Here is a 26,203-nt window from a genome sequence, read left to right on the forward strand (position 1 = left end):
CTGTGTGACCCTCAATTTGGGCATCATTTTCTGAAAGAGGTAATGGAGTTTTGCCACAATATAAAAAAGTATGGAATTGGCAAAGCATCCATAAGATGGTTTTTCACTCCTCCAGAATCCAGTGGCCTTTCTGCCAGTCCAGACAATGATTGGCATTGCACACGTAAGACTTCCCCTGAAAAACCTCACACTCACTAGGAATAATATTTATGCTGATTTTTTGATTCCAGAGACCAAATAGAATTTATCAGTGAATGTTGCAACTGCTGTTAAGCCATTTTAACCAGTGTTGGCTATATAGTGCATTTATAAAACAATACATGCATGTCTGTAATGCATGACTTTGGCCAACAAGATCAACTTAGCTTAAGGGGTGGTTCACCTTTAAGATTGCATACAGTAAATATGTTATGGAAAATAAATCATTTAAGGGATGACTTACCTTTAAATTAACTATTGGTATGTTATGGAGTGGCCAATTCTAAGCAACCTTTCAATAGATCTTCATTATTTATTTTGTTTGTTAATTATTTGCATTTTTCTTTTGACTCCAGCTTTCAAATGGGGGTCACTGGCCCCATCTAAAATAACAAATACTCCGTAAGGCTACAAATTATATTGTTATTGCTACTTTTTATTACTCCTCTTTCTATTCAGGCCTCTCCTATTCATATTCCAGTCTCTCATTCAAATCAATGCATGGTTGCTAGGGTGATTTGAACCCTAGCAACCAGATTGCTGAAACTGCAAACTGGAGAGCTGTTGAATAAAAAAAAGCTTAATTAACTCAAAAAATACAAATAAATGAAAACCAATTGCAAATTTCCTCAGAATATCACTCTCTATATCATACTAAAAAGTAATTCAAAGGTGAATAACACCTTTAACATGCCTTTCTACAAGCCCCCCTCTCTGTTGAACACCCCCCCAGGCTAGTATCTTTCACTTCTGGGGCCAGAGAGGGAGGTCAGGGGCAAAGCTTTAGGCAGGGAGCGGATCTCCACTGGCAAGGCCCACGAGAGCCAGGGGTTTATGTTTCCAATTTACTGCCTCTTCAAGAACATCGTCGTATTTATTGGCTTACCTTTTGATCTCTTCTTGAACTATATGGAATCTCTTTCTTGTAATAAGACCACGCTCCCTGTTTGGCCGCAGGCTATTAATGATTCCCAGAGGTCAGTCACATCAGAATGCCAGTGTTTGCCACAATCTATATTATGCAATCTTGTTATGGTTTTTGTTTCCCTACAATCCTGAAAATCTCATCAATCAAAGGGTAATTGGTCACTGGTCAAATATATACTGAGTGGTTATTCAGCGCTACTGTTCTGTCGAAATTCCAGCCCATGCTAGAGCAAAGCTACAGGGCCTGCTTAATCACACAGCCCCCCTTCGTACAAATTGAACTTGCTTTGGATATGGCAGATATACAGTACCTGCTTCCTTGGATTCAATTGAACTATAACTTCTCCTTTGCTGCCATTTAATTTAAAATCTCCATTTGACCTTCTCCAGGCCCAGTTGTTCCTGCTTTGGCTGATAATAGAGAATTTCATCTTTGGATTAACTCATATTTATTTCGCTTTCTCCCAATAACCCGCCGAGCTTGTACTGATTGGCTGTAGATTCCATAAAGGAGCTGACCTACAGTATGTTGCTTTAGGGCATTTTCATTTCCTGGTGTTGCTGACCTTTTAAAGGAGAAGGAAAGGTAGCAAAGCAGTTTATTGCCACTAGATTAGCCACAATAGTGCAAACTATAACACTATTTATTCTTAGAATGCTTTACCATACCTGAGTAAATGGCTCTAGAAGCTCTTTGTTTAGGATAGCAGCTGCCATATTTTCTTGGTGTGATATCACTTCCTGCCTGAGTTTGCATGCTCACTCTGAGTTTGCATCAGCTCTGGGCTCAGATTACAGCAGGGAGAGAGGAGCAAACTGAGCATGCTCAAGCCCTAGCCCTGGAGGTTTAAAGGAGAAGGAAACCTAGTCGGCGCAAAAACCCTCCCCCCCTCCCGTGTGTTGCCCACCCTCCCTCCTCCCCCCTGGCCTAACCGTCCCACTGGGCAAATGCCCCTAACTTGTTACTTACCCTTCTGCGCAGGTCCAGTCCACGGAGTTCACAGACGACATCTTCTTCCACGCGATCCTGCTTTGAACGGCGTTTTGGCGCATGCGCAGTAGGAGCATTTCGCCGGTACGGATCTACTGCGCATGCGCAGTCACAAAGTTTTCCGATTTCACTTCGTGACTTTTGGCGCATGCACAGTAGATCGTACAGGCGAAATGCTCCTACTGCGCATGTGCCGGTCAAAGCAGGAAGGAGATCGCTTGGAAGAAGATGGCGTCGGTGAACTCCATAGACTGGATCTGCGCAGAAGGGTAAGTAACAAGTTAGGGGCATTTGCCCAGCGGGACGGGTAGGCCAGGGGGAGGAGGGAGGGGGAGAGGGTTTTTGCGCCGACTAGATTTCCTTCTCCTTTAAGATGAAAACAGGAAGTCTGATACAGAAGCCCATGAGTACACAATAGAAGGAAAGAAATGTGCTGTTTCTTTTGACAGAAGACTCAGAGCAATATTACTTTGAGGGTTTACTGGTGTATTTTATATAGACCTTTTTAATAAAACTTACTTAATTTTAGCCTTTCCTTCTCCTTTAATAACACAACTGGAAGCGAAAGGGATACTTTGCAAACTAGGCTTTTGCTGCAAAAAACAGTAAGGTTTTGATTCACAAAATATATCTGTATACAGTATAACTGCCCCCTACCTGCATTCCTAGAAACCACTGATTTCTACTCTGAAATCTAATGGTCTGGCAAATTTAATTTGTATTTTTGTTAAAGAAAACAATGTATTTTACAGAAAAATTTTCCTGTTTTTTTTCCCCCATTTTAGAAAATTGGATGTTTTACAGCAAACGGCCTCTGAGATCACAACAGAAACTGGAAACAAGGTGACTTATACTTTCTTTTGCAAAAGTAATATCCTTTTAAGTTTTTAAATGCACAGTATACACCTGTATTCAGCATTAGACCCAAAAAATAGGACTTTAGTTGAAAAGTTAAATAAAATGAAAATGAACCCAGTGGATCCAAAGTGGATGCAAGCACTCACAACCTCTGTTATTTGATTTTGTATGGAAACGGTCTGCAATTATATATAGGTTGCAAATCTGCACAAGGCTTTCAATTGTCAAATCTCCTCTTTATGAAAAGAAACAACTATAAAATATTTGTGCTGCATGGCAGTTTATTTCAGATGTGTGCTGCATAGAAGATGATGCAGGGTGTATCTGAACAAAATTATTATTAAAGGGGTGGGTCACCTTTAATTTAACTTTTAGTATGTTATAGAATGGTCAGTTCTAAGCAACTTTTCATTTGGTCTTCATTATTTATTTTCTATAGTTATCTCCCTTCTTCTGACTCTTTCCAGCTATGAAATGGGGGATCACTGACTCCATCTAGAAAACAAAAGCTCTGTAAAGCTACACATTTAAGGTTATTGCTACTTTTTAGCACTCATGTTTCTATTCAGGCCCTCTCCTATTCATATTCCAGTCTCTCACTCAAACCGGGGCATGGTTGCTAGGGTAATTTGGACCCTAGCAACAAGATTGCTGGTATTGCAAACTGGAGAATAAAAAGCGAAATAACTCAAAAACCACAAATAAAAAATGAAAACCAATTGCGAATGATATCTACATGATTCTAAAAATTAACTCTAAGGTGAACAACCCCTTTAAGCCTGAGTGTTGACCACATGCAATGTTTTTTTGAGCTTGTTCAGCTTTCTATGAAGTCTTTATAAGGTTTATAAACAGAGTAAGATTCTGTGAAAGAATTATAAATTAGCCATGCAGAATAAGCATGTTGCAAGTGCCCAGATTAAAAGTGCTGATATGAAAACCATATCCCACTGAAACAGAACACTTATAACAATCGCTTGCTGAGGGGCTGATATTATTTCAGATATACCGAGCAGGTATTTATTAACCCTGCAGCATAGGCCGATGCTTCTAAACGCATATACTCAGATTAGCAATTAATCAACTCCGTGTTTTTTAGATTTCTACTTCGGTTCATTCAGTGCACTTACCTTTACTCAGCTGATCCATAGTAGCCTGGGGCGGGCTGTGCATGGGATATAATTCAGCAGCAAAGAATAATGTGAGCTATGCCAACATTTTCTGGGACAGGATCTTCAGTGCTCCAGGCGTGCATTTGGCATGATTCAGAATTAACAATACAGAATGTGTACTGTATAGAAAGCTGAGACGGTAAATCAATGATCCGTAACTTGTAATGAGATCAGATGTATTTTATGCAATACATTCATGTGTAGCTTAATCAGTAGGGTGGTACCTGGAAATATATATCATCGTGTCCAGCCTATACTAAAACAAGTGCACTCATGAAAATACACTTTGTAGGCATCTTCTGTGCCTATAATATATATTATATTAATATATATTATCTCTCTCTCTCTCTCTCTCTCTCTCTCTCTCTCTCTCTCTCTCTCTCTCTCTCTCTCTCTATATAATATATAATATACAATATATAATATAAAATTAAATGTTACATCTTGTGCATTTTAATAACTGCAGGTTCATCCAGTTCAGTGTGATGTCAGAGATCCCGAGTCAGTTAAAAAGGCTGTAGCAGAGTTGGTCCAAGTTGCCGGACATCCAGATGTAAGTCTGTTCTATGACAATTATTTTTATTGGCTGAATAATATAAACATATGCATACATTAGGTATATAGAATCAGGCTGCTTTTTTTATCCTTAATAAATATATATTGTGGTAGAGTGACCAAGGAAATGGGTTCAAAAGTATGGTTTTTCCTTTGTTTTCTCCCCACTAGGATAGAAATAACAGAGATGGGCTTCTCGGTTTAAAGGAGAACTAAAGCCTAACTAAAGAAGTAGGCTAGAAATGTTGTAAATTATTGTTTTTCTATACCAGTCCAATGCAACCTCAACATTTTAGCAGTAAAGATCTGTGTCTCCAAAGATGCCCCAGTAGCTCCCCATCTTCTTTTCTGCTGATTCACTGCACATGCTCTGTACTGCTGTCACTTACTGAGCTTAGGGACCCACTCACAATACACTGTATATACAGAATAGAGTTGTCACAATATAAGGCTGATTAATACTTCATAGAGATAATTACTACATGGCAGCACTGAAACAAGTGCAATTAGCATCAGAATTGAATAATCAGCCCTGTAGCAACAGTTTATATTACAAGCCAATCTCATTTTCTGCTAACAACCCCTTAGCTTAGCTTCTCAACAGCTGCTCAGAGCCCACTGAGCATGTGAGTGTCACAGACACTTTCCAAGATGGTGACCCCCTGTGACAAGTTTGAAGTCCTGGATCATTGCTGCTATTGACAAGCTGAAACTTTAGGCTGATGCAGTAAGTTCAGTATATAAAACATGGCATTTTTAGCCATATTCATTTTTTTAGGGTTTAGTTCTCCTTTAAACTAAAACTCTTAGCACCCTCCATCAGCCCTTGGTTGGGTCTTGTAATTCTGCACTCTCTGGAGGGCCACAGATTGTCTGCCAGTGCCAAAACACAATATTTAAATAACTACAGAAGAAGGAAGTACATGGACTTGCAAATGGTTTCCAATTCTGAGAGATGAATGTGTTGTACCCGCAGAGCTTTACTTGAATGTATGTTTTGTTAGTGACTTGCCGGCATTTGGCTCCTATTATTTATGGCCAGCTTCCCTGCAGCCGTGTGGAACGGATGGGGTGTCTGAAAAACATTTCCATTGTTCCTGCAAATGAAGGTTTCCTTTAGCGGCTGTGCGAAATCTCCGACCCCCCAACAGGAGACAAAATGTAACCTAATTTCTTGGCTAAGTAGTGGTACGAGCCATCTGCTCTAATAAATACCCTGACAAATGCCATTGGCTAACACAACACTTACACGTCCTGGTACATAAGGCAAATGCTGTCAGGCCACCTGGGAGGGACCAGCACAGGAGAGAATCAAGGGATTATTTGGAAGATCTCTGTTACATCCTTTAGTGGGAAGGTATTCGAATGTGCATAAAGTGATATTTACTCATTGCCCTTTATTGCACACTATTATGAAGCTGTAAGAACCAAGGCAAGAAACAGGAAAGAGTTTCAGTTGGCCTTCATTATTTATTTATTTTTTGTTTGCCTTTTTCTTGACTGACCCCATCTAAGAAAACAAATGCTCTGTAAGGCTACAATTGTATTGTTGTTGCTACTTTTTATTACTTATCTTTCTATTCAGGCCTCTCCTATTCATATTCCAGTCTCTTATTCAAATCAATGCATGGTTGCTAGGATAATTTGGACCCTAGCAACCTGAAATTACAAACTGGAGTGCTGCTGAATAAAAAGCTAAATAACTCAAAAAAATCACAAGTAATAAAAAATGTAAACCAATTGAAAATTGTCTCAGAATATCGCTCGCTACATCATACTAAGGTGAACAACCCCTTTAATGGTTCAACGAGTAACGATGAAACTTTATTGCTTATCTTATTCCATGGTCCTATTGCCATTAAGTGTAAAATTGCTCTTTGTTCTTCTGAGCCCTTTTTCAAATTGAACACTGCTAATATCCTGATTGTTTAATAGGCGCGCCTCCTGCTGTTATATCGTGGTGGCAGCCAGACGGGACAGCAGATCATAAAGGGGGTGGTTGCCCTTTCTAGAAAGTAGGGATGCACCGAATCCTTCGCAAAAGATTCGGTCGAATGCTGAACCGAATCTAATTCCTAATTTGCATTTGCAAATTAGCAGTGGGAAGAAAAAATGTCCTCCCCACCCCTAATTTGCATATGCAAATTAGGATGTGGTTTGGCCGGGCAGAAGGATTCGGCCGATTCTTGCTGAAAAAGGCCGAATCCCGAACCGAATCGGTGCACCCATACCAGAAACCTCCGAATTACGGATATGTCGTCTCCCAGACGACATATCCCAGTCTCCCAGACTCAATTTTTTTCCAAATAATCCAAATTTTTAGAAAAGATTTCCTTTTTCTCTGTAATAATAAAACCGTAGCGTGTACTTCATCCCAACTAAAATATAATTAATCCCTTTATTCTAATCTAATCCTAATTGGAGGCAAAACCAGCCTATTGGGTTTATTTAATGTTTACAGTATTTTCTAGTAGACTTAAGGTGTGAAGATCCAAATTACAGAAAGATCTGTTATCCAGAAAACCCCAGGCCCTGAGCATTCTGGATAACAGGTCCCATACCTGTACCAAAAGGTCAACCACCCATTTATGATGTTATAGATTGGTCATTTCTAGGCATCTTTTCAAATGATCTTCATTACTTCTTTTTTTATATATATACCGTATATACTCGCGTATAAGCCGAGTTTTTCAGCACCCAAAATGTGCTGAAAAACTCAAACTCGGCTTATACGCGGGTCATACCTCTGCTCTTCCCTCTGTCCTTCCCTCTGTCACCTCTGCCCCAGCCGGACTGCCTGTGACTGCCTGTGTCGCCGCCCGGAGCAGGTCCAGGAGCTCCGGGCGGCGCGTCCTTCCCTGCCGGCGTTCGCTTTCAAAATGGCGGCGCCCATGGCCGCCACGTGGGTAGCGGCGCCGGCCGCTACCCACGTGGCGGCCATGGGCGCCGCCATTTTGAAAGCGAACGCCGGCAGGGAAGGACGCGCCGCCCGGAGCTCCTGGACCTGCTCCGGGCGGCGACACAGGCAGTCACAGGCAGTCCGGCTGGGGCAGAGGTGACAGAGGGAAGGACAGAGGGAAGAGCAGAGGTGACAGAGGGAAGGACAGAGGGAAGAGCAGAGGTGACAGAGGGAAGGACAGAGGGAAGAGCAGCCAGGGTGGGGAGAGCGACAGATGGGGGGGGAAGTGGCAGAGGGAAGCAAACATGAAATAGGGGTGGCAGAGGGAAGCAAACATGAAATCCGGTCGGCGACACAGTCAGTCACAGACAGTAACAGGTACCTGCCCAGTGTCCCCCAATTGTTGCGGCTGGGTCACATTCACATTTTGAAATCTGACATGGGGCCCCTAGGCTTATACACGAGTCAATACATTTTTCCAGTTTTCTTAGGTAAATTAGGTACCTCGGCTTATACACGGGTCGGCTTATACACGAGTATATACGGTAGTTTTTAAATTGTTTGCCTTTTTCTGCTGCCTCTTTACAGCTTTCATATGGGGGCCACTGACTCCATCTAAAAAAACAAACGCTCTGTAAGGCTACAAATTTATTATTGCTGCTTTTTGTTACTCATCTTTCTATCCAGGCCTCCCCTATTCATATTCAAGTCCATTGTTCATATCAATGCATGGTTTGTAGCATAATTTGGGCCCTAGCAACTAGATTGCTGAAATAGCAAACTGGAGAACTGCTGAATAAAAAGCGAAATAACTCACAAATAGCACGCAAATAATAAAAAAAGAAAACAAATTGGAAAGTGACTAAGAATAACACTCCCTACATCAAACTAAAAGTTATCTCAAAGGTGAACAACCCCTTTAAGTTACAGATCACATCTTCTCGTGTGTCCCTGCTCAGTTCTGTTGCTCAGTATAAAAATAGGGAAAGAACTGAGCAGAAAATTGTCGGAAGATGCTTCCTTCATCAGAACTGCCGTTCTGTCCAACCTCCAGCTTGGGACAAAACACCAGGGGGCAAATTCACTAAGATTTCGTAGTTGTGCCAGCGTCCGCTTCGCCGCACTTCGCCAGACGTATTTTCGCCAGCGCTACGCAAATTCACTAAAATCCAAAGTTGTGCTCAGGGGAAGCGTAAGGTTGCGAAGTTGCGATAGCGTTAATTCACCAAGCAAAGCGAAGTTACGCTAGCGATGCTTAATTTGCATACGGCGCAAAATTGACGTTACAATGGAGGTATATGTAGCATCACTACACAAGCCTGGGAAACCTTCAAAACAGCAAATAAAATTTTTATTTTGCCCTACACATGTGCCCACTGTATAGTTAACGTGCCATGAGTTAGGAAATGTAGGGGGGAAGGAGGGTAGCCCCCAAAAAAATTTCGATCTTTTTCAGCCTATCACCCATAAAAAAAGAAAAAACGCCAGCGTTTTTTGGGACTAAAAAATTTTTTTTGCACTTCTCCTGGTCTGAGGTGGCGAAGGAAGTCTGGCCTAAAAGGTAGCGTTCAGAAAAATGCGCGCATCAGTGAATTTGCGAAGTTACGTCCGTTACGCAAATACACCAGGCGTAAACATGCGAAATAACACTAGCGAATTTATGCCTGCATCCGTTAGTGAATCGGCGAATTAACGAAAATACTCTAGCGAATTAACGCTAGCATTAGGCGCTTCGTCCTTTAGTGAATTTGCCCCCAGGAATCTTCCTGTGTGCCATTTCCATAAGAGCTTAAACCAAAGCGTAGCAGTAAGAATCAAATCTAAGGTATTTTTTTTCTACTTAGATCCATTGTGAATGTGTTTAAATTAAAAAACTGCAACTTAATGGGACTGCTGTAATAGCATTTAGCTGTAAGCCTTGGGAGTATAATTAAGTAAACTTTCAGAAATGCTGTGGAAATAGGTCAGGACTGACTATGGTCTATAATTGGAGGCCAATCTATTTGAGTTCCCAGGAGCCCGACTGCAGCGTGCAAGTGGAATTCAAATGCCGTGATAATTGTGATATTGGTAAAGACAGAGGAAAGACACTCGCCCACTGGGGACCGTTGCTCGGATCAGTCATTTACATGAGAATTTGAGTTTGGATTTCCAGCGATCTCCTGGCTGCTAACATCAGTGTAACCAGAGCTCTATCCATAGGATTATATGCGCTTTCTGCTCTCACTGCAGCATGACAGCAAATATTTTAATTAGGGATTTGTGTGATTAAATGATATCGAGACACAGAGCAACACGTTTTAAACCTGTAATCTTATTACTGCCATGCAGGGCCGCCTTTAGAAGTCACGGGGCTCCGTACAACAAAATTTGTTGGGCCCCCCCATAAATTTTTTTTTTTTTTTAAAAACATGGGTGCCAGGGCCCCCCTTACAAGTTAAAAAGAAACATTCGGGCCCCAGAGAATATTTTTTTTAAAAAATATTGGTGGCAGGGGTCTATAGAGTATTAAAATAATACATTGGTGGCCAGGGGTTTAATAAATGATAAAAAAAACACATTGGTGTTCAGTAGAACTTTGGCTCCTTTCGTGGCTTCAGGACTTTATCTTCGATGTCTTTCGCGACTTCAGGACTTCATCTTTGGCTACTTTTGTTTCTTCTGGACTTCAAATTCAGCTCCTTTCACGGCTTCAGAACTTCGACTTTGACTCCTTACATTCCATTAGGACTTCAACTTTGGCTTCTTTCGTAGCTTCAGGTCTTTTCGCACTTTTCAACTTGGCTCCTTTAGCTGCTTTGGGACTTCATCTTCGGCTCCTTTCACGGCTTCAGTACTTCATCTTTGGTTCCTTTAGTTTCTTCAGGACTTCATCTTTGCCTCCGTTCATTTCTTCAGGTCTTCAAATTTGACTTCTTTCGAGGCTTTAGGACTTCATCTTCGGCTCTTTCCCGGTTTCAGGACTTCATCTTCGGCCCCTTTCGTGGCTTCAGGACTTCATCTTCTGGTCCTTTGACGGCTTCAGTACTTCATCTTTGGTTCCTTTAGTTTTTTCAGGACTTCATCTTCGCCTATGTTCATTTCTTCAGGACTTCAAATTCGACTCCTTTCGTGGCTTCAGGACTTCATCTTTGGCCCCTTTCGTGACTTCATGACTTCATATTCGGCCTTTTCACAGCTTTAGGACTTCAACTTCAGCTCTTGTCGCAGCTTTGGGCCTTCAACTTCGGCTCCTTTCATGGCTTTGGGTCTTTTAGCAGGTTTGGGACTTTGGCTGTTAAAGGGGGGCTCGACTGTGCTGCACTTTTAGAAATAACCGGGCCTCCCTTTAGGCCGGGCCCGGTACAACAGTACCCCCTGCTCCCAAACTCCAACTTTTCCCATGCTCTTACACTTTGCCTCCAATCAACTGAATTTGGGGGTAATGTAATAAACAGTCAAAAGTAAAATGGCAAATTTTCAGCTATTCAATTTTTTATAATGGTAATTTAATACAATTAATTGTAATGTAATAAAAAAAGCTGAAAGTTTATCCATGTGTAGTAACCCATAGCAACCTGTCAGCGTGTCGCATTACTGCTCAGCTGTTTGAAAACTCACATTGGTTGCTATCGGTCATTAGATGTGGGCAAACTTAAAGGGGCCAGTTAACTTTTAGTATGTTATAAAATGGCTAATTTTAAGCAACTTTTCAATCATGCTTCATTATTTTTTTTTTTTTTTACAGTTTTTTCATTATTTGCCGCCTTCTTCTGACTCTTTCCAGCTTTCAAATGGCGGTCACTGACCCCATCTAAAAAAACAATTGCTCTGTAAGGCTACAAATTTGCTTCTTGCTATTACTCATCGTTCTATTCAGGCCTCTCCTAGTCATATTCCAGTCTCTTATTCAAATCAATGCCTGGTTGTTAAGGTAATTTGGATCCTAGCAACCAGATTCCTGAAACCGCAAACTGGAGAGCTGCTGAATAAAAAGCTAAATAACTCAAAAACCACATATTGAAAAAAAATTAAAACCAATAGCAAATTGTCTCAGAATATCACTCTCTACATCATACTAAAAGTTAACTCAAAGGTGAACAACCCCTTTAAGACTTCAAAAAGGGAGCTTAAATTTGCTTAAGGTCTAACCCCATGAAGGACAGGTGCAAGAATTGATGTGCATAAATGTATTTACTGTAAATCATCCACAACCCATTGGCTTTCTTATTTTGCCTTTCAGGTTGATTTGTTCTTCACTTAGCGCTTATTTATTTCATTGTGACACTTAGAGGCACATTTATCAAAGGTCGAATTTCAAATTCATGTGAGTTTTTCATGAACTCAAAATTCGACCAATCGAAATTTATTCTAAAAATTTAATTCAATTAGAATTTTAAAAGCTCAATTTGAGTTTCTTTCTCCGAAAAAAAATGTCAGGAAGGCTGCAAACAACTACAAAATTGATCCCTGGACATCTCCCATTGACTTAAACAGCAATTCGACAGGTTTTAGTTGACGAATAGTTCTTATAGGGCCAGAGTATGATAAATCTCAAAAATCAAATTAAAATTTTTTGAAAAACTCGAATCGAATTTGAATAACTCCCTAGTCGAATGTGACCGTTTCGACGATAAAAAAACTCGAAATTTGAAAAAAATTTTGATAAATCTGCCCCATTGATACTCAAACAATTGAAGCCTATGCACACACCCTTAATACACTTAATACTAGGCAGCCTAGTGCTCAATGAAAGAGGATTCAACAACCTCCAATATAGTCAATAAGAAGAAAACACTGGCACACGAGGCATATAGTTGCAGGGCAAACCCTTACCTTGCCATTCCTCATTATTAAAATTATTTGCCCTGCAACCATATGCCTCGTGTGCTAGTGTTTTCTTCCTATTGTGACACTTGGAGCCAGAGTGAAATTGCAAATTATTCAGCCACGTCCAGAAATCTTCTCACTGTGTAACCATTTGTTCAGCAAGTTCCTTTATCCTCTCTGTAGTTTCATTTCGGAGTACATGCAGTTCCTGAATTCCGTACGAGATAGGGTCTGTAGGTTTGTTCTTAAATTGAATTTGTGTGTAAGTTGAAACACATACATCTACTGATTAAAGGATCCCTTTAGCTATTAACAAAGTTACAAATAATTAAAAACATTGAAGGCAGCCATAGTTCCAATGATATCTAAGACATCACAGAAGTGTTCACCTCAAGAATTGCTCTATTTAAAGTGATACTGACACTAAAAAATCATTATTCAAAATGTTAATGTATGTCAAAAGTTGCCTATAGCTCATGTTTTTTACTGATAGAGCTGCTTTTGTAAGCAATTGGTACTTGAAGTTCCTAAACCTGATTTTTGCCATCCTGGCTGTCCCTTCACAACATGTCCGTTGGAGTTTCTAATGCTAACAGACTGCTGAAGCTCAAATATAGCAGCATACTCAGAGAGGAACATGGGGGATCAGATGGGTAATGTAAAAGCATCTGTAAATACTTTTATGGTAAAATTAGATAAAGATAGCCTACAAATACAATATTATGATAGATGTAAAAAAAGGTTTCATTTCTGGTGTCAGTATCTCTTTAACCACCGAGATGGTCCTACAGGAATATCTAGGAGTGCAAACAGGCATTCTCCCCAAAACTGGCTCTCCTAATTTAAGGCATGACAGATTATCAGATTATCATGACAGTCGGCATCTTATTGCCCAGTGTATGGGGCCCTCCACAGGGCTTCCCTAATTGATAAATTGGCTAGATGTCGATCAGGTGGGTTTAAAGAAGAACTAAACCCCCCAACAAAAGTCCCTATCCACAGCCATCAAATGAGCCCCCTCTCTGCTCCCTCCCCACAGGGTCTATTTCAATAAACAAGCGTCTCTCATAATAAAGCTGACCTATACAAGCAGAAATGCGCAGTTCAGCGACACAGAGCTTGCTGGCACATGCGCAATTGAATATACTCTGGGATTACCTTCAACTGTGCACCCGCCAGCAAGCTCCACATTGTTAAACTAATCAGGAAAAAGAACATGAAGATTTAGAAGATGGCGCCTGCTACCTTCACTGCGCATTTCTGCTTGTAGAGGTCAACAGCACTGGTTATTGAAATAGATTCTGCGAGGAGGAAGCAGAGAGGGGCTCATTTGATGGCTGTGGATGGGGACTTTTGTGGGGGAGGGTTTAGTTTTCCTTTAAAAATCCTGTTGGATTGAGCACTGCGTCGGTTCGTTGATGTGGCCCTCGATCTGACCACCCATATTCTTCTTATTGTGATCAGATCATTGGGCCCTAGGGCCTAATGATCTGAACAGCCGATATCGCTAACTTCAAGGTGGACATATTGGGGAGAGAATTGCTCATTTGGTGAAGTTGACCTAAGTAAGGCTAGTTTAACTCTCCTAACTGGCTTTTAAGTTGGTACCTCCAACCAAGGCTCTGATGCCCATTAGCGGCCAGCCCAACAGTGTGGGAAGCACAGGTGTAGACCCACATGCAACCCCTACCAGATTTGCAACCCATTTATTTTATCTGCTCAGGCCCAATAACCATGCAACTCACAACAGCTTTATCAGAAACCCTTACCCACTTCCCTGGGGCACCATTAATCCAGAAGTGATTAAACGAGATATCATGACCTGACACCTGACCTGAACCACAGACCTTCACTCCTACTCGCAGCTGCCTACTTGCATTTTCGCTGAGCACCCAACCTACTGAATAATTCATATGTGACCCTGTCTGATGAGTAGCAAAGGTAGCTGAGGGAAGACATAAAGCATTTTGCCTAGGTACCCAGCAGTAGTGATTATTTTATTTTTTATTACATTTTTTCTTGTATCTCCAGTGGTTTCTTAGCATTTCTTCCTGCAGGTTGGTTATATATAAGAGCTCCCAGCTCCGGCAGGCATTCAGGAGCCTCAGTCTGGTACAGTATGCCAGTAAGGATGTGCCTAGTCCAGGCATTTCTTTTTATTGCTTGAGAGCTAAAATAATTGCATTTAGATTCAATCACATTTGTGAAATGTTGCCGCAACCGCTGTAATTAATTGCCTTCATCTCATAGGTTGTGATAAACAATGCAGCCGGGAATTTCATTTCTCCCTCCGAAAGACTGTCTGCAAACGCTTGGAAAACCATTACAGACATTGTTCTTAATGGCACCGCTTATGTAACACTCGAGGTTGGGAAGGAGCTCATTAAGGCTGGAAAAGGTAAGATGTGCGTAAACCTTCATATGACTTGACCTTTGCCTGCTGTGCCTTTTGGAATGGGTCCTAAGGATTGTTCAGCCATAATTTGGCTGTATTCCAAGACATAGGGAGCATCTGATTATTCTCCCCCCAACTTACATACCACAAATTCTTCCGCTGGTGCAGGAACCCATGGGGCTTGAGTTAAAGGGGTTGTTCACCTTCTTTTTTCAGTTTGTTTCAGACCGATCCACAGAAATAAAAACTTTTTCCAATGACTTTCTATTTTCTGTGTGTGATTGTTTTTCTAATATTGAAGTGTCATTTTTTACCTTCTAAAGTTGGGTCGCCGACCCTCTAAACTGTTCTCAATGGATACATTTAGTTGATACATTTCTTATCTTTGTCCCTGCTGAGCAGAATCTCTGGGTTTCATTAACGGCAGCTGTTAGAATTGATACAATAGTTGCTAATAGTCCAAAGATGCTGCTGAAAATGTATCAACTAAATGTTGCAAAATTGTAACAGTTTAGAGTCTGCTCCTGAATTACTGAGGTGCCAGACTCAAACACCAGACAGGGACATTGAACTTTAAACTTATATCTCGAAGAAATAATAAAAAATGGAAAGTAATTGAAAAAAGACACACTCACACTCTAACACTCACACTCTAACACTCACACTCTAACACTCACACTCTAACACTCACACTCTAACACTCACACTCTAGCACGCTATACATATGTGAGTGAATGCCATGCAAACTTGCTGCTTTTCAGTAATACTAATGATTTCATTATAATGCTACTCTGTATTGAATCTGGGCCATGGGCTAATTTCAGGCCTGGCTGTTTCTTGGCATATGCATGTATCACCTGCAGTGAGATGGATCAGTGTTGAAAGGTGGTTTTCAGCTACCCTCCAGTATACATCTTTTTATGCTAGACCCTGATGCAGCAAGTACATCCATGTGAAGTTACAAGATGAAAGACATATATTTATTTACCTTGGACTATTTGTTATTATATCAGAGCATCCTCAGGCTTACATAAAATCTATGTTATTATTCCTATGCCTGCTGTGCCATAGCCTTGGCCCTTGGAACATTAGTTTGTATTTCTCCTGAGATTTTGGTTATTTCAGTGTTTTATGTTCCTTGTTTCCTAACGTACTGCTCCTCCTTGCCTTATGATTATTTCCAGCATTATTGCAACACATTCTGACATGACAAGAGTAAAATAAATCTCAGCAGTTTTTCATTTGCAGTATTGTAGCTTACCCCTAGGCATATCCTTGTAAACGTAGATATACTTCATGACTCCATTTATTAAACAATGATGGAAGCATCTCTCTCACCTCTATACATATATATATTTTTACATTTTGTATGGCTATCTACTAGGCAGGTAGACTAATTAAAATTGCTTTTGTGATTCTTGTTATTAATGATTCAAGAATGGATGGGATACAGAATAGAAAGCAGCTGCCATAGGTAATAGCAGTAGGGATGCACCGAATCCAGGATTCGGTTCGGGATTCGGCCAGGATTTGGCCTTTTTCAGAAGGATTCGGCCGAATCCTTCTGCCTGGCCGAACCGAATCCGAACCCTAATTTGCATATGCAAATTAGGGGCGGGAAGGAAATCACGTGACTTTTTGTCAGAAAACAAGGAAGTAAAAAATGTTTTCCCCTTCCCACCCCTAATTTGCATATGCAAATTAGGGTTCGGATTCGGTTCGGTATTCGGCCGAATCTTTCACAAAGGATTCGGGGGTCGGCTGAATCCAAAATAGTGGATTCGGTGCTTCCCTAAATAGCAGTAATAACAATATTTGTGACTATTCTAAGTTTCACCTACTTTAGGACTTTTCTCAATAAGACAATTGTTTTATGTGCCGTGGTCAAAGGAATTTTTAATACATTTTGTTTATTTGTTCTTAGTTTTGATTAGAACTTTTCGGGCTTTGCTTCCCCCCCCCCCTGTTAGATTCTGTAACCTATGTATAGATGCACCAATCAGGTTGTAGTATTCAGTATCATGACTACAACGCACCCCACTCCTAAGATTTTTCAGAAGATAATTATTTCACATAATAATTTAAGAATGCGACCTTCTACCTTTAGACACAGGAATTCTGGGAAGGAAGAGAATGGATCCTGAAATATACATTAAAGCTCACCCATTGGGTTTTAGAGTGCAGCCGGGACAGTTACTAATCCCAAATACAGCCCGGTTTTACACTTATTGGGGCTCAGTAGTGTCACATAGGGACCATGCACTGTACTGATGAACACCAATAAGAGTGGCCCAAACAATATGTTCTAACTTTCTAGCTATTCTAAGCTTCAACAAAACCTACTTTAATGTGCCGTGGTCAAAAGAATTTTAAATTCATTTTTATGATTTGTTTTGCTTAGAATTTGTTTTCGAGCTTTGCTTCGCCCCTCTGTTAGATTCTGTAACTGCCCTATGTATAGATGCACCAATCAGGTTGTAGTATTCAGTGTCATGACTACAATGCACCCCACTACTCAGATCTTGGAGAATATAACCTATTTCACATAATAATATATCAATGTGATCATCTACCTTTATTCAAAGGAATTCTGGAAAGGAAAGCAAGTATGACTCCTAAAATATAATTTTTTGATTTGTTCTTAGTTTTGCACACCCCCCCCCCTTTATTATTCTGTAACTGCCCTATGTATAGAAAGCGGTATGGTGCCTAAAATATACATTTTAATCGAATACTCTATTGGCTAAAACTCACCCATTGGGTTTTAGAGTGCAGCGAGGGCAGTTACTAATCCCAAATACAGACTGATTTGCACTTATTTGGACTCATTTGTGTCACATAGGGACACTGTACTGATGAGCCCCAATAAGAGTGAAATCGGTCTGTAGTTGGGATCTGGTCAGTAGCTGGCCTGGCTGTAATTGTCAGGGCTGTGGCCTATAGGGTATTCCTTGAAATTTGACATTTTAGGAGTGATATTGGATTTCCTCCGCACACTGCATATCGATCAGAAATCTGCCCTTCCCATCAGCAGCTGGACATCTTTATTTTTATGTCTCTGCTAGAGAATCTTTTCAAAATGCTGGGCTGTCAATAATAGTTTGTGAATGCATTTAGTTTAGGGAAGGGCAGGAGTGGAAAGCTGTTGAAAAATGAATAAGCTGCTTCACGGCAGATTGTATTCTAATTTCCATGGAAAGGCTGCTTACTGTCTAGCTAAATTTATTTTCCCTAGTCATGAAAAATTATTTTTTTTCCTTGGCGCTGAAAGTCTGAAACATTATTCCAGTAATATTCTCTGGTTCCGCTTTGTCGCGCCGTTACATTGTTTTTAAGACTTCAAAGTTCTTCCATCAGATTTTGGACTACAGCATTTGACTGCTCTGTTCCCAAAAGCTTGATAAATATACTCTCTATCTCCAGAAACAAATTTGCAAGGAAATTGAAGGAATATTTCTTATACTTTGAAGAGGTGTTGACATTTAAATTGGCATTTCAGTAAGGGCAGTGGGTGTTCCCCACATAACCCACAGTTACTGTTGCATTGCGTTTCTCATTAACTGTACATGGCCGCTGATCCCCGACTGTGATGAAATCAAAATGCTGTAAAGTCAATTCCAAGCCCAGTAATGTGTAACTTAATCTCTTTACAGAGTAAGTCAAGAATAGGTGGAAAACACATCAGTGAAATATCTATCATAGACTCCATCGAATAGAGTTTCTCCGGTTATGTCACACTACATTTTATTGGGACATTAAAGAGGAACTATCGCGATAATGAAAATTTAATATAAGTTTCAGCATATCGAAATAAAAAAATTCTGTACTGCTTCTTAAATAATTAAGTTTATCTTCACTATCCCTCTCTCTGCATCTGTTTCCAGGGGCGTAACTACAGAGGAAGCAGACCCTGCGGCTGCAGGGGGGCCCAGGAGGTATAGGTGCCCCATGAGGCCCTAATTAATGAGCAATTTCAAAATATATTGGTAAAAAAGGGCAACTTGTGGTTATGTTGGGGGCCATAAAATGAATTTGCTATGGGGCCCAGTAACATCTAGTTACGCCACTGTCTGTTTCTCTTCATTCTCTTTTCATGCAGCAGTGGGGTGTAAGGTATGGGACCTGTTATCCAGAATGCTTGGGACCTGGGGTTTTCCGGATAATGGATCTTGGTAATTTGACCATAATTCTTCTAGAAAATCATGTAAACATTAAATAAACCCAATAGGCTGGTTTTGCTTCCAATAAAGATTAATTACATCTTAGTTTGGATCAAGTACAAAAAAATCAGTTTTAAAAATCTGGATTATTTGGATAAAATGTAGTCTATGGGAGACGTCCTTTCTGTAATTTGGAGCTTTCTGGATAATTGGTTTCTGGATAACGGATCCTATACTTGTACAAACAAAATCTAACAAAATAACTGCCTTTTGCACAAATCCTGCATGTAGAGAGACATGATGTCTGGTGCTTTTAATAGAGTGAGCTCTAATACATCTTCTAGGCAAAAGGAGCCCCCCCCTATAAGAAATATTGGATCTAACTGTTAATGAATTTATAGGTCCTTCCAGCTGACACGAGGTCACCCATTCCGATTAGAAGAAAAGAGGTTCCGCCTAAATATTCGGAAGGGGTTTTTTACAGTGAGAGCTGTGAACATGTGGAATTCTCTCCCTGAATCAGTTGTACAGGCTGATACATTAGATAGCTTTAAGAAGGGGTTGGATGGCTTTTTAGCAAGTAAGGGAATACAGGGTTATGGGAGATAGCTCATAGTACAAGTTGATCCAGGGACTAGTCCGATTGCCATTTTGGAGTCAGGAAGGAATTTTTCCCCCTCTGAGGCAAATTGGAGAGGCTTCAGATGGGGTTTTTTGCCTTCCTCTGGATCAACTGGCAGATAGGTAGTTAATAAGCAAAAAAAAAAAAAGGTTGAACTCGATGGACATGTCTTTTTTCAACCTTACTTACTATGTTACTATGTATAAAACCCAACAGTATGATGGGGCTTAGATGAAATTTTCATTTTCGCGATAGTTCCCCTTTAAACTAGTCGATAATTAATTCAGAAATTAGCAACGTGGAATCTGTGCAATAGCATGCATCATATTCACAAAACATTGTTATTGTCATTTTTATATTTTCTCTCCCAGGGGCAGCTTTTCTGGCTATCACCACAGTATATGCCGAGAGTGGTTCTGGCTTTGTAGTACCGAGTGCATCTGCCAAAGCAGGAGTGGAAGCCATGTGCAAGTGAGTCTGTTACAGAGTCAAAAGGGTGGCTGTAAAGTTGCACTTGGGTATCAATGGCATTTGTTTTTTTGTTTATGTGCTATCAAATGCTGCATTTATAGAGGAGAAAAGCACCCATTAAAGGAATTGTTCAGTATAACAATAATAAATATTTGTATTCATCTCTGGCAATGAAACAAATGGGGTATCTTTTAAAATTGTACGTAATGATCCTCATGTTTTAATATTTATTCACTTTGCTTATTAATCGCCCGTATCACGTAAAGCTTTCATTTCTCTTTGCCTGCTTCCCATACGTTACCATAAAGATAGAAGCCAGCGGTTTAAAGATAATTGAATTTTTTCCCCCCATGAGCAGTCTGCAGTGACCACTTAATCATGGGTAATGTAAAAGTACTAGTTGCTATTCCTGATGTAATGAAAAATATTAATACACACAGCACTCCGTACTGAATAGCGTCCGATACTGGCACCTAATGAAAGAGAATATTCAATGCAGAGCCGTTCTGTACAATGGCTGCTGAGTAATAACATTGGTTTTACCTTTTTGCTTATTTTTACATAAATTTTATGCTGTTTGTTTGTTGTCTAGATCCCTTGCGTCTGAGTGGGGGAGATACGGCATGAGATTTAATGTGATACAGCCTGGACCTATTAGAACAAAGGTAAACTGAACTATCAGATATACATCGCTGTTGCACATCGTACAGTGGGTGCATTTGATGACATGCCCTTTTTCTCAATTCAGGGGGCGTTCAGTCGCCTTGACCCTACTGGGAAATTTGAGGCAGAAATGCTGAAACGGATTCCATGTGGACGTCTGGGAACAACTGAGGAGATTGCAAATCTTGCCACATACCTTTGTAGCGACTATGCTAACTGGCTCAATGGGGCGGTGAGTTCTCTTTATCGCGTGCACGGCAGCCAACAGAAATCATGGGGCCCTGTACAACAAAATGTTCTGGGCCCTGCACTGGTAAAACCGTTGTGTTTGCTTCAGAAACACTACTATTGTTTATATAAATAAGCTGCTGTGTAGCAATGGGGGCAGCCATTCAACAGAGAAAAGGCTCAGGTTGCACAGCAGATAAGCTCTGTAGAACATAATGGTGTTATCTGTTATCCACTATTTAACCTGTGCCATATAGCCTTTTTTTCAGTTTTCCGCCATTGCTACACAGCAGCTTGTTTATATGAACTATAGTAGTGTTTCTGTTTTACCAGTGCAGGGCAACACTACATGATATGTTCATTACTTTAAAACACTACTGTTTTGGTGGTACTGTTTCTTTAAACAGTAAAACAATGTTAAAGCCTGCCTCCACTTCAAGGTAGACTCGTTAAGTAGGTACCTCATCTAACCTAATTGCACTTAGTTTTAAAATGAGTCTGCATTTCTAATGTACAAATAAGAACCATTTGGTTTAAAGGAACAGTGTAAAAATAATAGGATAAATAGATAGACTGTGCAAAATAAAAAATGTCTAACAGAACCCAACTTCCTGCTTTTCAGCTCCCTAACTCAGGCAGACTTGAAGTGGAGGCGACATGGGAAACAACTGTTCATTGAGTTTGCAATAAATCCTCTGCATTCAGCTCAGATTCAAAAGCAACAGTTATGATCTATGTGGCCCCCCTCAAGTCTCTGATTGGTTTCTGCCTGGTAACCAATCAGTGGAGGAAACCAAGAGAGCTGAAAAGCAGGAAGTAGTGTTCTGGCTATTATGTTAGACATCCAGTCACTCCAGCCTTTATCTATTTTACTAGTTTTAATTTTTGTACTGAACAATCTCTTGGTAAAAAAACACACACTGGTGGCCTGAACCCCCCATAAAAGTAAAAATAGAAAAAAATTTGGTGGCCAGGGCCATTGATGTTCAGTTGAACTTACCTTTTTTAAAGTTTGGTAGGTGGTCTTTATTCTCCTCACTTACTCCTCTTCTCCTGCTCCTTTTGGCGGCTGTTTCATCGACTCAAGGGCTAATCCGCGAAGTGCAGCACAGCCACATCCCCCTTAAAACTCAAAAGCCACCGGGCCCAGGAAGACTGGCCCTCCTGATGGTGGCCCTGATTGCATGGTTAAGTCACTGACTTCTCTTCTTCTCTGCAGACTATGCTCATTTTTAACCAGTCTCCAGATATGGTTCTCCAGTATTTCCTATGACTCTCTAGATTTTATATTCCATTTAATGCAGTCACTAAACATCAGGAATATTGAATAAATAACCCACCACAGTCCAAGGACATATGTGTATATCACAGCTGCAATTCAATAAAAACAGCAGCTCTCTCATCTCTTATAGATACAGCTTTATTATAATGTTAATATTTCAGTCTTTTCTGAAGGCAATTTTTATTATCATTTGTCATTTTTTTCCATTGACCTTCAAGTACATTAGTAGCATAGGACGGAGGGCTACTTATTCCAAGCAATATTACTGAAGATGTATACATTTCTTTGGTCAGGGCTCTCCAACTGTCAGCTGCCCTTTGTGCTTCCTGTTAATACTCTGTGGCCACTAGCCACATTCATGTCTCTTTCTCTTCAAAATGGCTTTGTCAGTTGAATAAAATAACTTGTCTGTGCTGCTATCACAGTCATTTAGTCTTATATACAGGTATGGGACCTGTTATCCAGATGCCTCGGGACCTGGGGTTTTCCAGATAACAGGTCTTTCCATAATTTGGATCGTCAGTCCTTAAGTCTACTAGGAAATCCTTTAAAGGATCAGTAACAATTTTTTTTATTAAAAAATTTGTTTGTGTAGAATGAAAAAAAAACGCAAAGACAAATGAAACGTTTAAATCGCTAAGTCTTTATTAAGAAATAACTTATCAAAACTCCGCTTGCGCTCCTCTTCAGAAAAGGCGACACGTCAGGTTGCCACCTGGCCGGTATTTTACCAGCCTGGCCGGTAAAAATGTTGCTTGATGTTATTTATAGGGAAAAACCATAAAAATATAGGAAGGTCAGTATTTTTTATCCAGAAAAGGTGGCAACCCTAGGGACACAGCGACGATCCATCATGCTCGATTACTCCTCCCTGGCTATCTCCTAAAAGGAAGGCAGGGAGAAATCGAGCGCCGCACGATGGATCGGCGGATCGCCTTTTCTGAAGAGGAGCGCAAGTAGAGTTTCGGTAAGTTATTTCTTAATAAAGACTTAACGATTTAAAAGTTTAATATGTCTTTGTGATTTTTTTTTTCGTTCTACACTAACGAATATTTTAATTAAAAAAAATTGATGTTACTGGTCCTTTAAACATTAAATAAACCCAAATAGGGTGTTTTTGCCACCAATAAGGATTAATTATAACTTAGTTGGGATCAAGTACAAGCTACTGTTTTATTATTACAGAGAGAAAAAGGGAAGCACTATCAAAAATTTGGATTATTTGGATAAAATGGAGTCTACGGAAGACAACCTTCCCATAATTCAGAGCTTTCTGGATAACGGGATTACGGATCCCATACCTGTATATATTTTTACTTTCATTAAGCCACACGAGTGATGAATAAAGTTGTGTGATAATAAGGAATACAGGAAATTCCCTTGCTTATTTGTGATTTTTTTTGTTTTCCCCATGAAACTAAATTCCTGTTTGCTGAATTAGCCCTTGCTGTTTACTGTACAAATAACAAGCCTCATGGTGTGTTTTACAGATCATTCGACTGGATGGCGGTGAATATGTGTCTATGGCTGGCGAGTTTAATAGTTTGACAAAGGTAATCCCAACAAAGGAAAAGGGTGAAAAAAATACATGTAGATTATTACAGAGCAAAATAAAAAGAGCGTAACAACGTTGGGTGGCAGATTTATCAAGGGTAGAATTTCGAGGGTTAAAATACCCTCGAAGTAAAATCCTTCGAATATCGAATTCGAAGGATTTTAGTGCAAATGCTTAGATCAAATGATTGAATAAAAATCGATTTTAAGCGATCGATCGAAGGATTTTTATTCGATCAAAAAAAAAAAAGTTCTCTAAAACCTTCAATAATAAAAAATAAAAACCAATTGCAAAGAGTCTCGGAATATCACTCATACTAAAAGTTAACTCAAAGGTGAACAAACCCTTCAAGGTAATATATAATATACTATAATTGCTCCTCCAGGCTAAGATGAGATTTTTGGAGGACAGAATGGAGAGGGAGTAAATATGTTTTTGCGTAGCCATTTGGGTTTTCTGATGGGATTAAATAAAATCATTTGCTCAACCACAAGATTACAGTTCCTTTAACACATTGCATGTTTTTTTTTTTTTTTGTAACACACGGAATAAGAAAAACTCTTCTTGATTCTTGCGCTAAATAAGTAACTTATTTACATTCAAAATAACTTTATGAATGCATGCCCGAAATCAATTCAGATTTAAACCCGATTTTATTGCTCGGCTTATTGAATTGTAATTCTGCTGCGGGATTTATTTCTTTTTTCTGATGTGCACATTGGCAATTCTCACATTTTGAAGCAAAACCAATGAAAAGGACTAGGGGACACGAAATGAAAAGTCACGGCTCTGAAACAAGATTAGCGTTTGTTTATCAGTATACAAATACATTTTCAAGATGAGAGGGAAAAAATGTTCTCGGTAATTGAATGATCTAAACCCTAGTGTTTCGGCAAGAGAAGAAAGGTAGACCTCAGCCCCTCATCCATTTATCTAGATAATCTGTTTTCCACTTTTTAAGGGATTTTTGCTACAGTGCATTATAGGGAGCTCATTTCCCATTGACAGTCCTGTTTACCTAAAATGTATTATTTTAAGTCTTTCGCCTCCTAAATGATATAAAAATGTACTCTATATGGCTAAAATCATGGGCATCCCTTTTAATTATTGAAATTGGCTATTTAGGGAACATCCATCATCCGACAGGTGCCACTACATCAGGAGTGCCCATACTTTACTAATGCGAGGTCTACTTTTAGCAATGTTGTCCCGGTGTGATCTACTTACTCATAAAAGCATTGTTAGCATTCTGTTCCATGGAAAATATTACTTAAATATGATATTGATTTTGGAGAGGATTTATATTTCTATATTTAGGGGAAAAATTTACTTATGGTCGAATATCGAGGGTTAATTAACCCTCGATATTCGACTGTCGAAGTTAAATCCTTCGACTTCGAATATTGAAAACGAAAAATCGTTCGATCGAACGATTAAATCCTTCGAATCATACGATTCGAAGGATTTTAATCCATCGATCGAACGATTATACTTCGACCAAAAAAAGATTGCAAAACCTATGGGGACCTTCCCCATAGGCTAACATTGACTTCGGTAGGTTTTAGGTGGCGAACTAGGGGGGTCGAAGTTTTTTTTTAAAGAGACAGTACTTCGACTATCGAATGGTCAAATATTCAAACGATTTTTAATTAAAGTCGTAGTCGAAGTAGCCAATTCGATGGTCGAAGTAGCCAATTCGATGGTCGAAGTAGCCATAAAAACATTCGAAATTCTACGTTTTTTTTTTATTCTATTCCTTCACTCGAACTAAGTAAATGGGCCCCTAGATATACATAGATTTCTTATGTAACAATAAATATCTGAATGAAAAGAATGAAACAGGAGAGTGATTTAGTAAACCTGTTTGTTGACAGTGTCTTGAGATCTACTGATCACCAACTAAAGGTAGATCCCGATCCACCTTTTGGACACCCCTGCGCTACATCATAAATTGACAGTTCTATGCTTCCTTCTTTATGACCAACTAGTTTGGGAAGGCCATGGCAGATTTACACATAGTCAATCTGGGCAGTTGCCTCGGGAGGGGTGGTTCACTTTTAAGTAAACTTTTAGAATGACCAATTCTAAGCAATTTGAATTGGCCTTCATTCATTAATTATTGGTTTTCTTCTTCTAAGGCTTTCCAACTTTTATATGGGGGTCATTGACCCCATCTAAAAACAAATGCTCTGTAAGGCTATCAATTTGTTATTGCTACTTTTCATTACTGATCATTACTGATCCTCCTATTCATATCCCAGTCTCTTATTCAAATCAATGCATGTTGCTAGGGTAATTTAGACCCTAGCAACCAGATTTCGGAAATTGTGAAAAGGAGAGCTGCTGAATAGAAAACAAAATAATTCAAAATCCACAAATAATAATTTAAAACCAATTGCAAATTGTCTGAGATTATCA

General features: G+C 39.7%; 1 protein-coding gene across 1 annotated transcript in view; it reads left to right on the forward strand.

The window, feature by feature from the left end:
- decr1.L (2,4-dienoyl-CoA reductase 1 L homeolog) overlaps positions 1–26,203 on the forward strand; it is a 32,796-nt gene that overhangs the window by 4,997 nt on the left and 1,596 nt on the right. Inside the window, exons 3-9 of the mRNA XM_018268116.2 lie at positions 2,902–2,959; positions 4,613–4,699; positions 14,660–14,807; positions 19,958–20,057; positions 20,650–20,722; positions 20,806–20,952; positions 23,721–23,783. Coding sequence (XP_018123605.1) covers positions 2,902–2,959; positions 4,613–4,699; positions 14,660–14,807; positions 19,958–20,057; positions 20,650–20,722; positions 20,806–20,952; positions 23,721–23,783 — 676 coding nt within the window. The remainder of the gene's footprint in view (positions 1–2,901; positions 2,960–4,612; positions 4,700–14,659; positions 14,808–19,957; positions 20,058–20,649; positions 20,723–20,805; positions 20,953–23,720; positions 23,784–26,203) is intronic.

Source organism: Xenopus laevis, chromosome 6L, assembly GCF_017654675.1.
Source record: "Xenopus laevis strain J_2021 chromosome 6L, Xenopus_laevis_v10.1, whole genome shotgun sequence".
NCBI lineage: Eukaryota > Metazoa > Chordata > Amphibia > Anura > Pipidae > Xenopus > Xenopus laevis.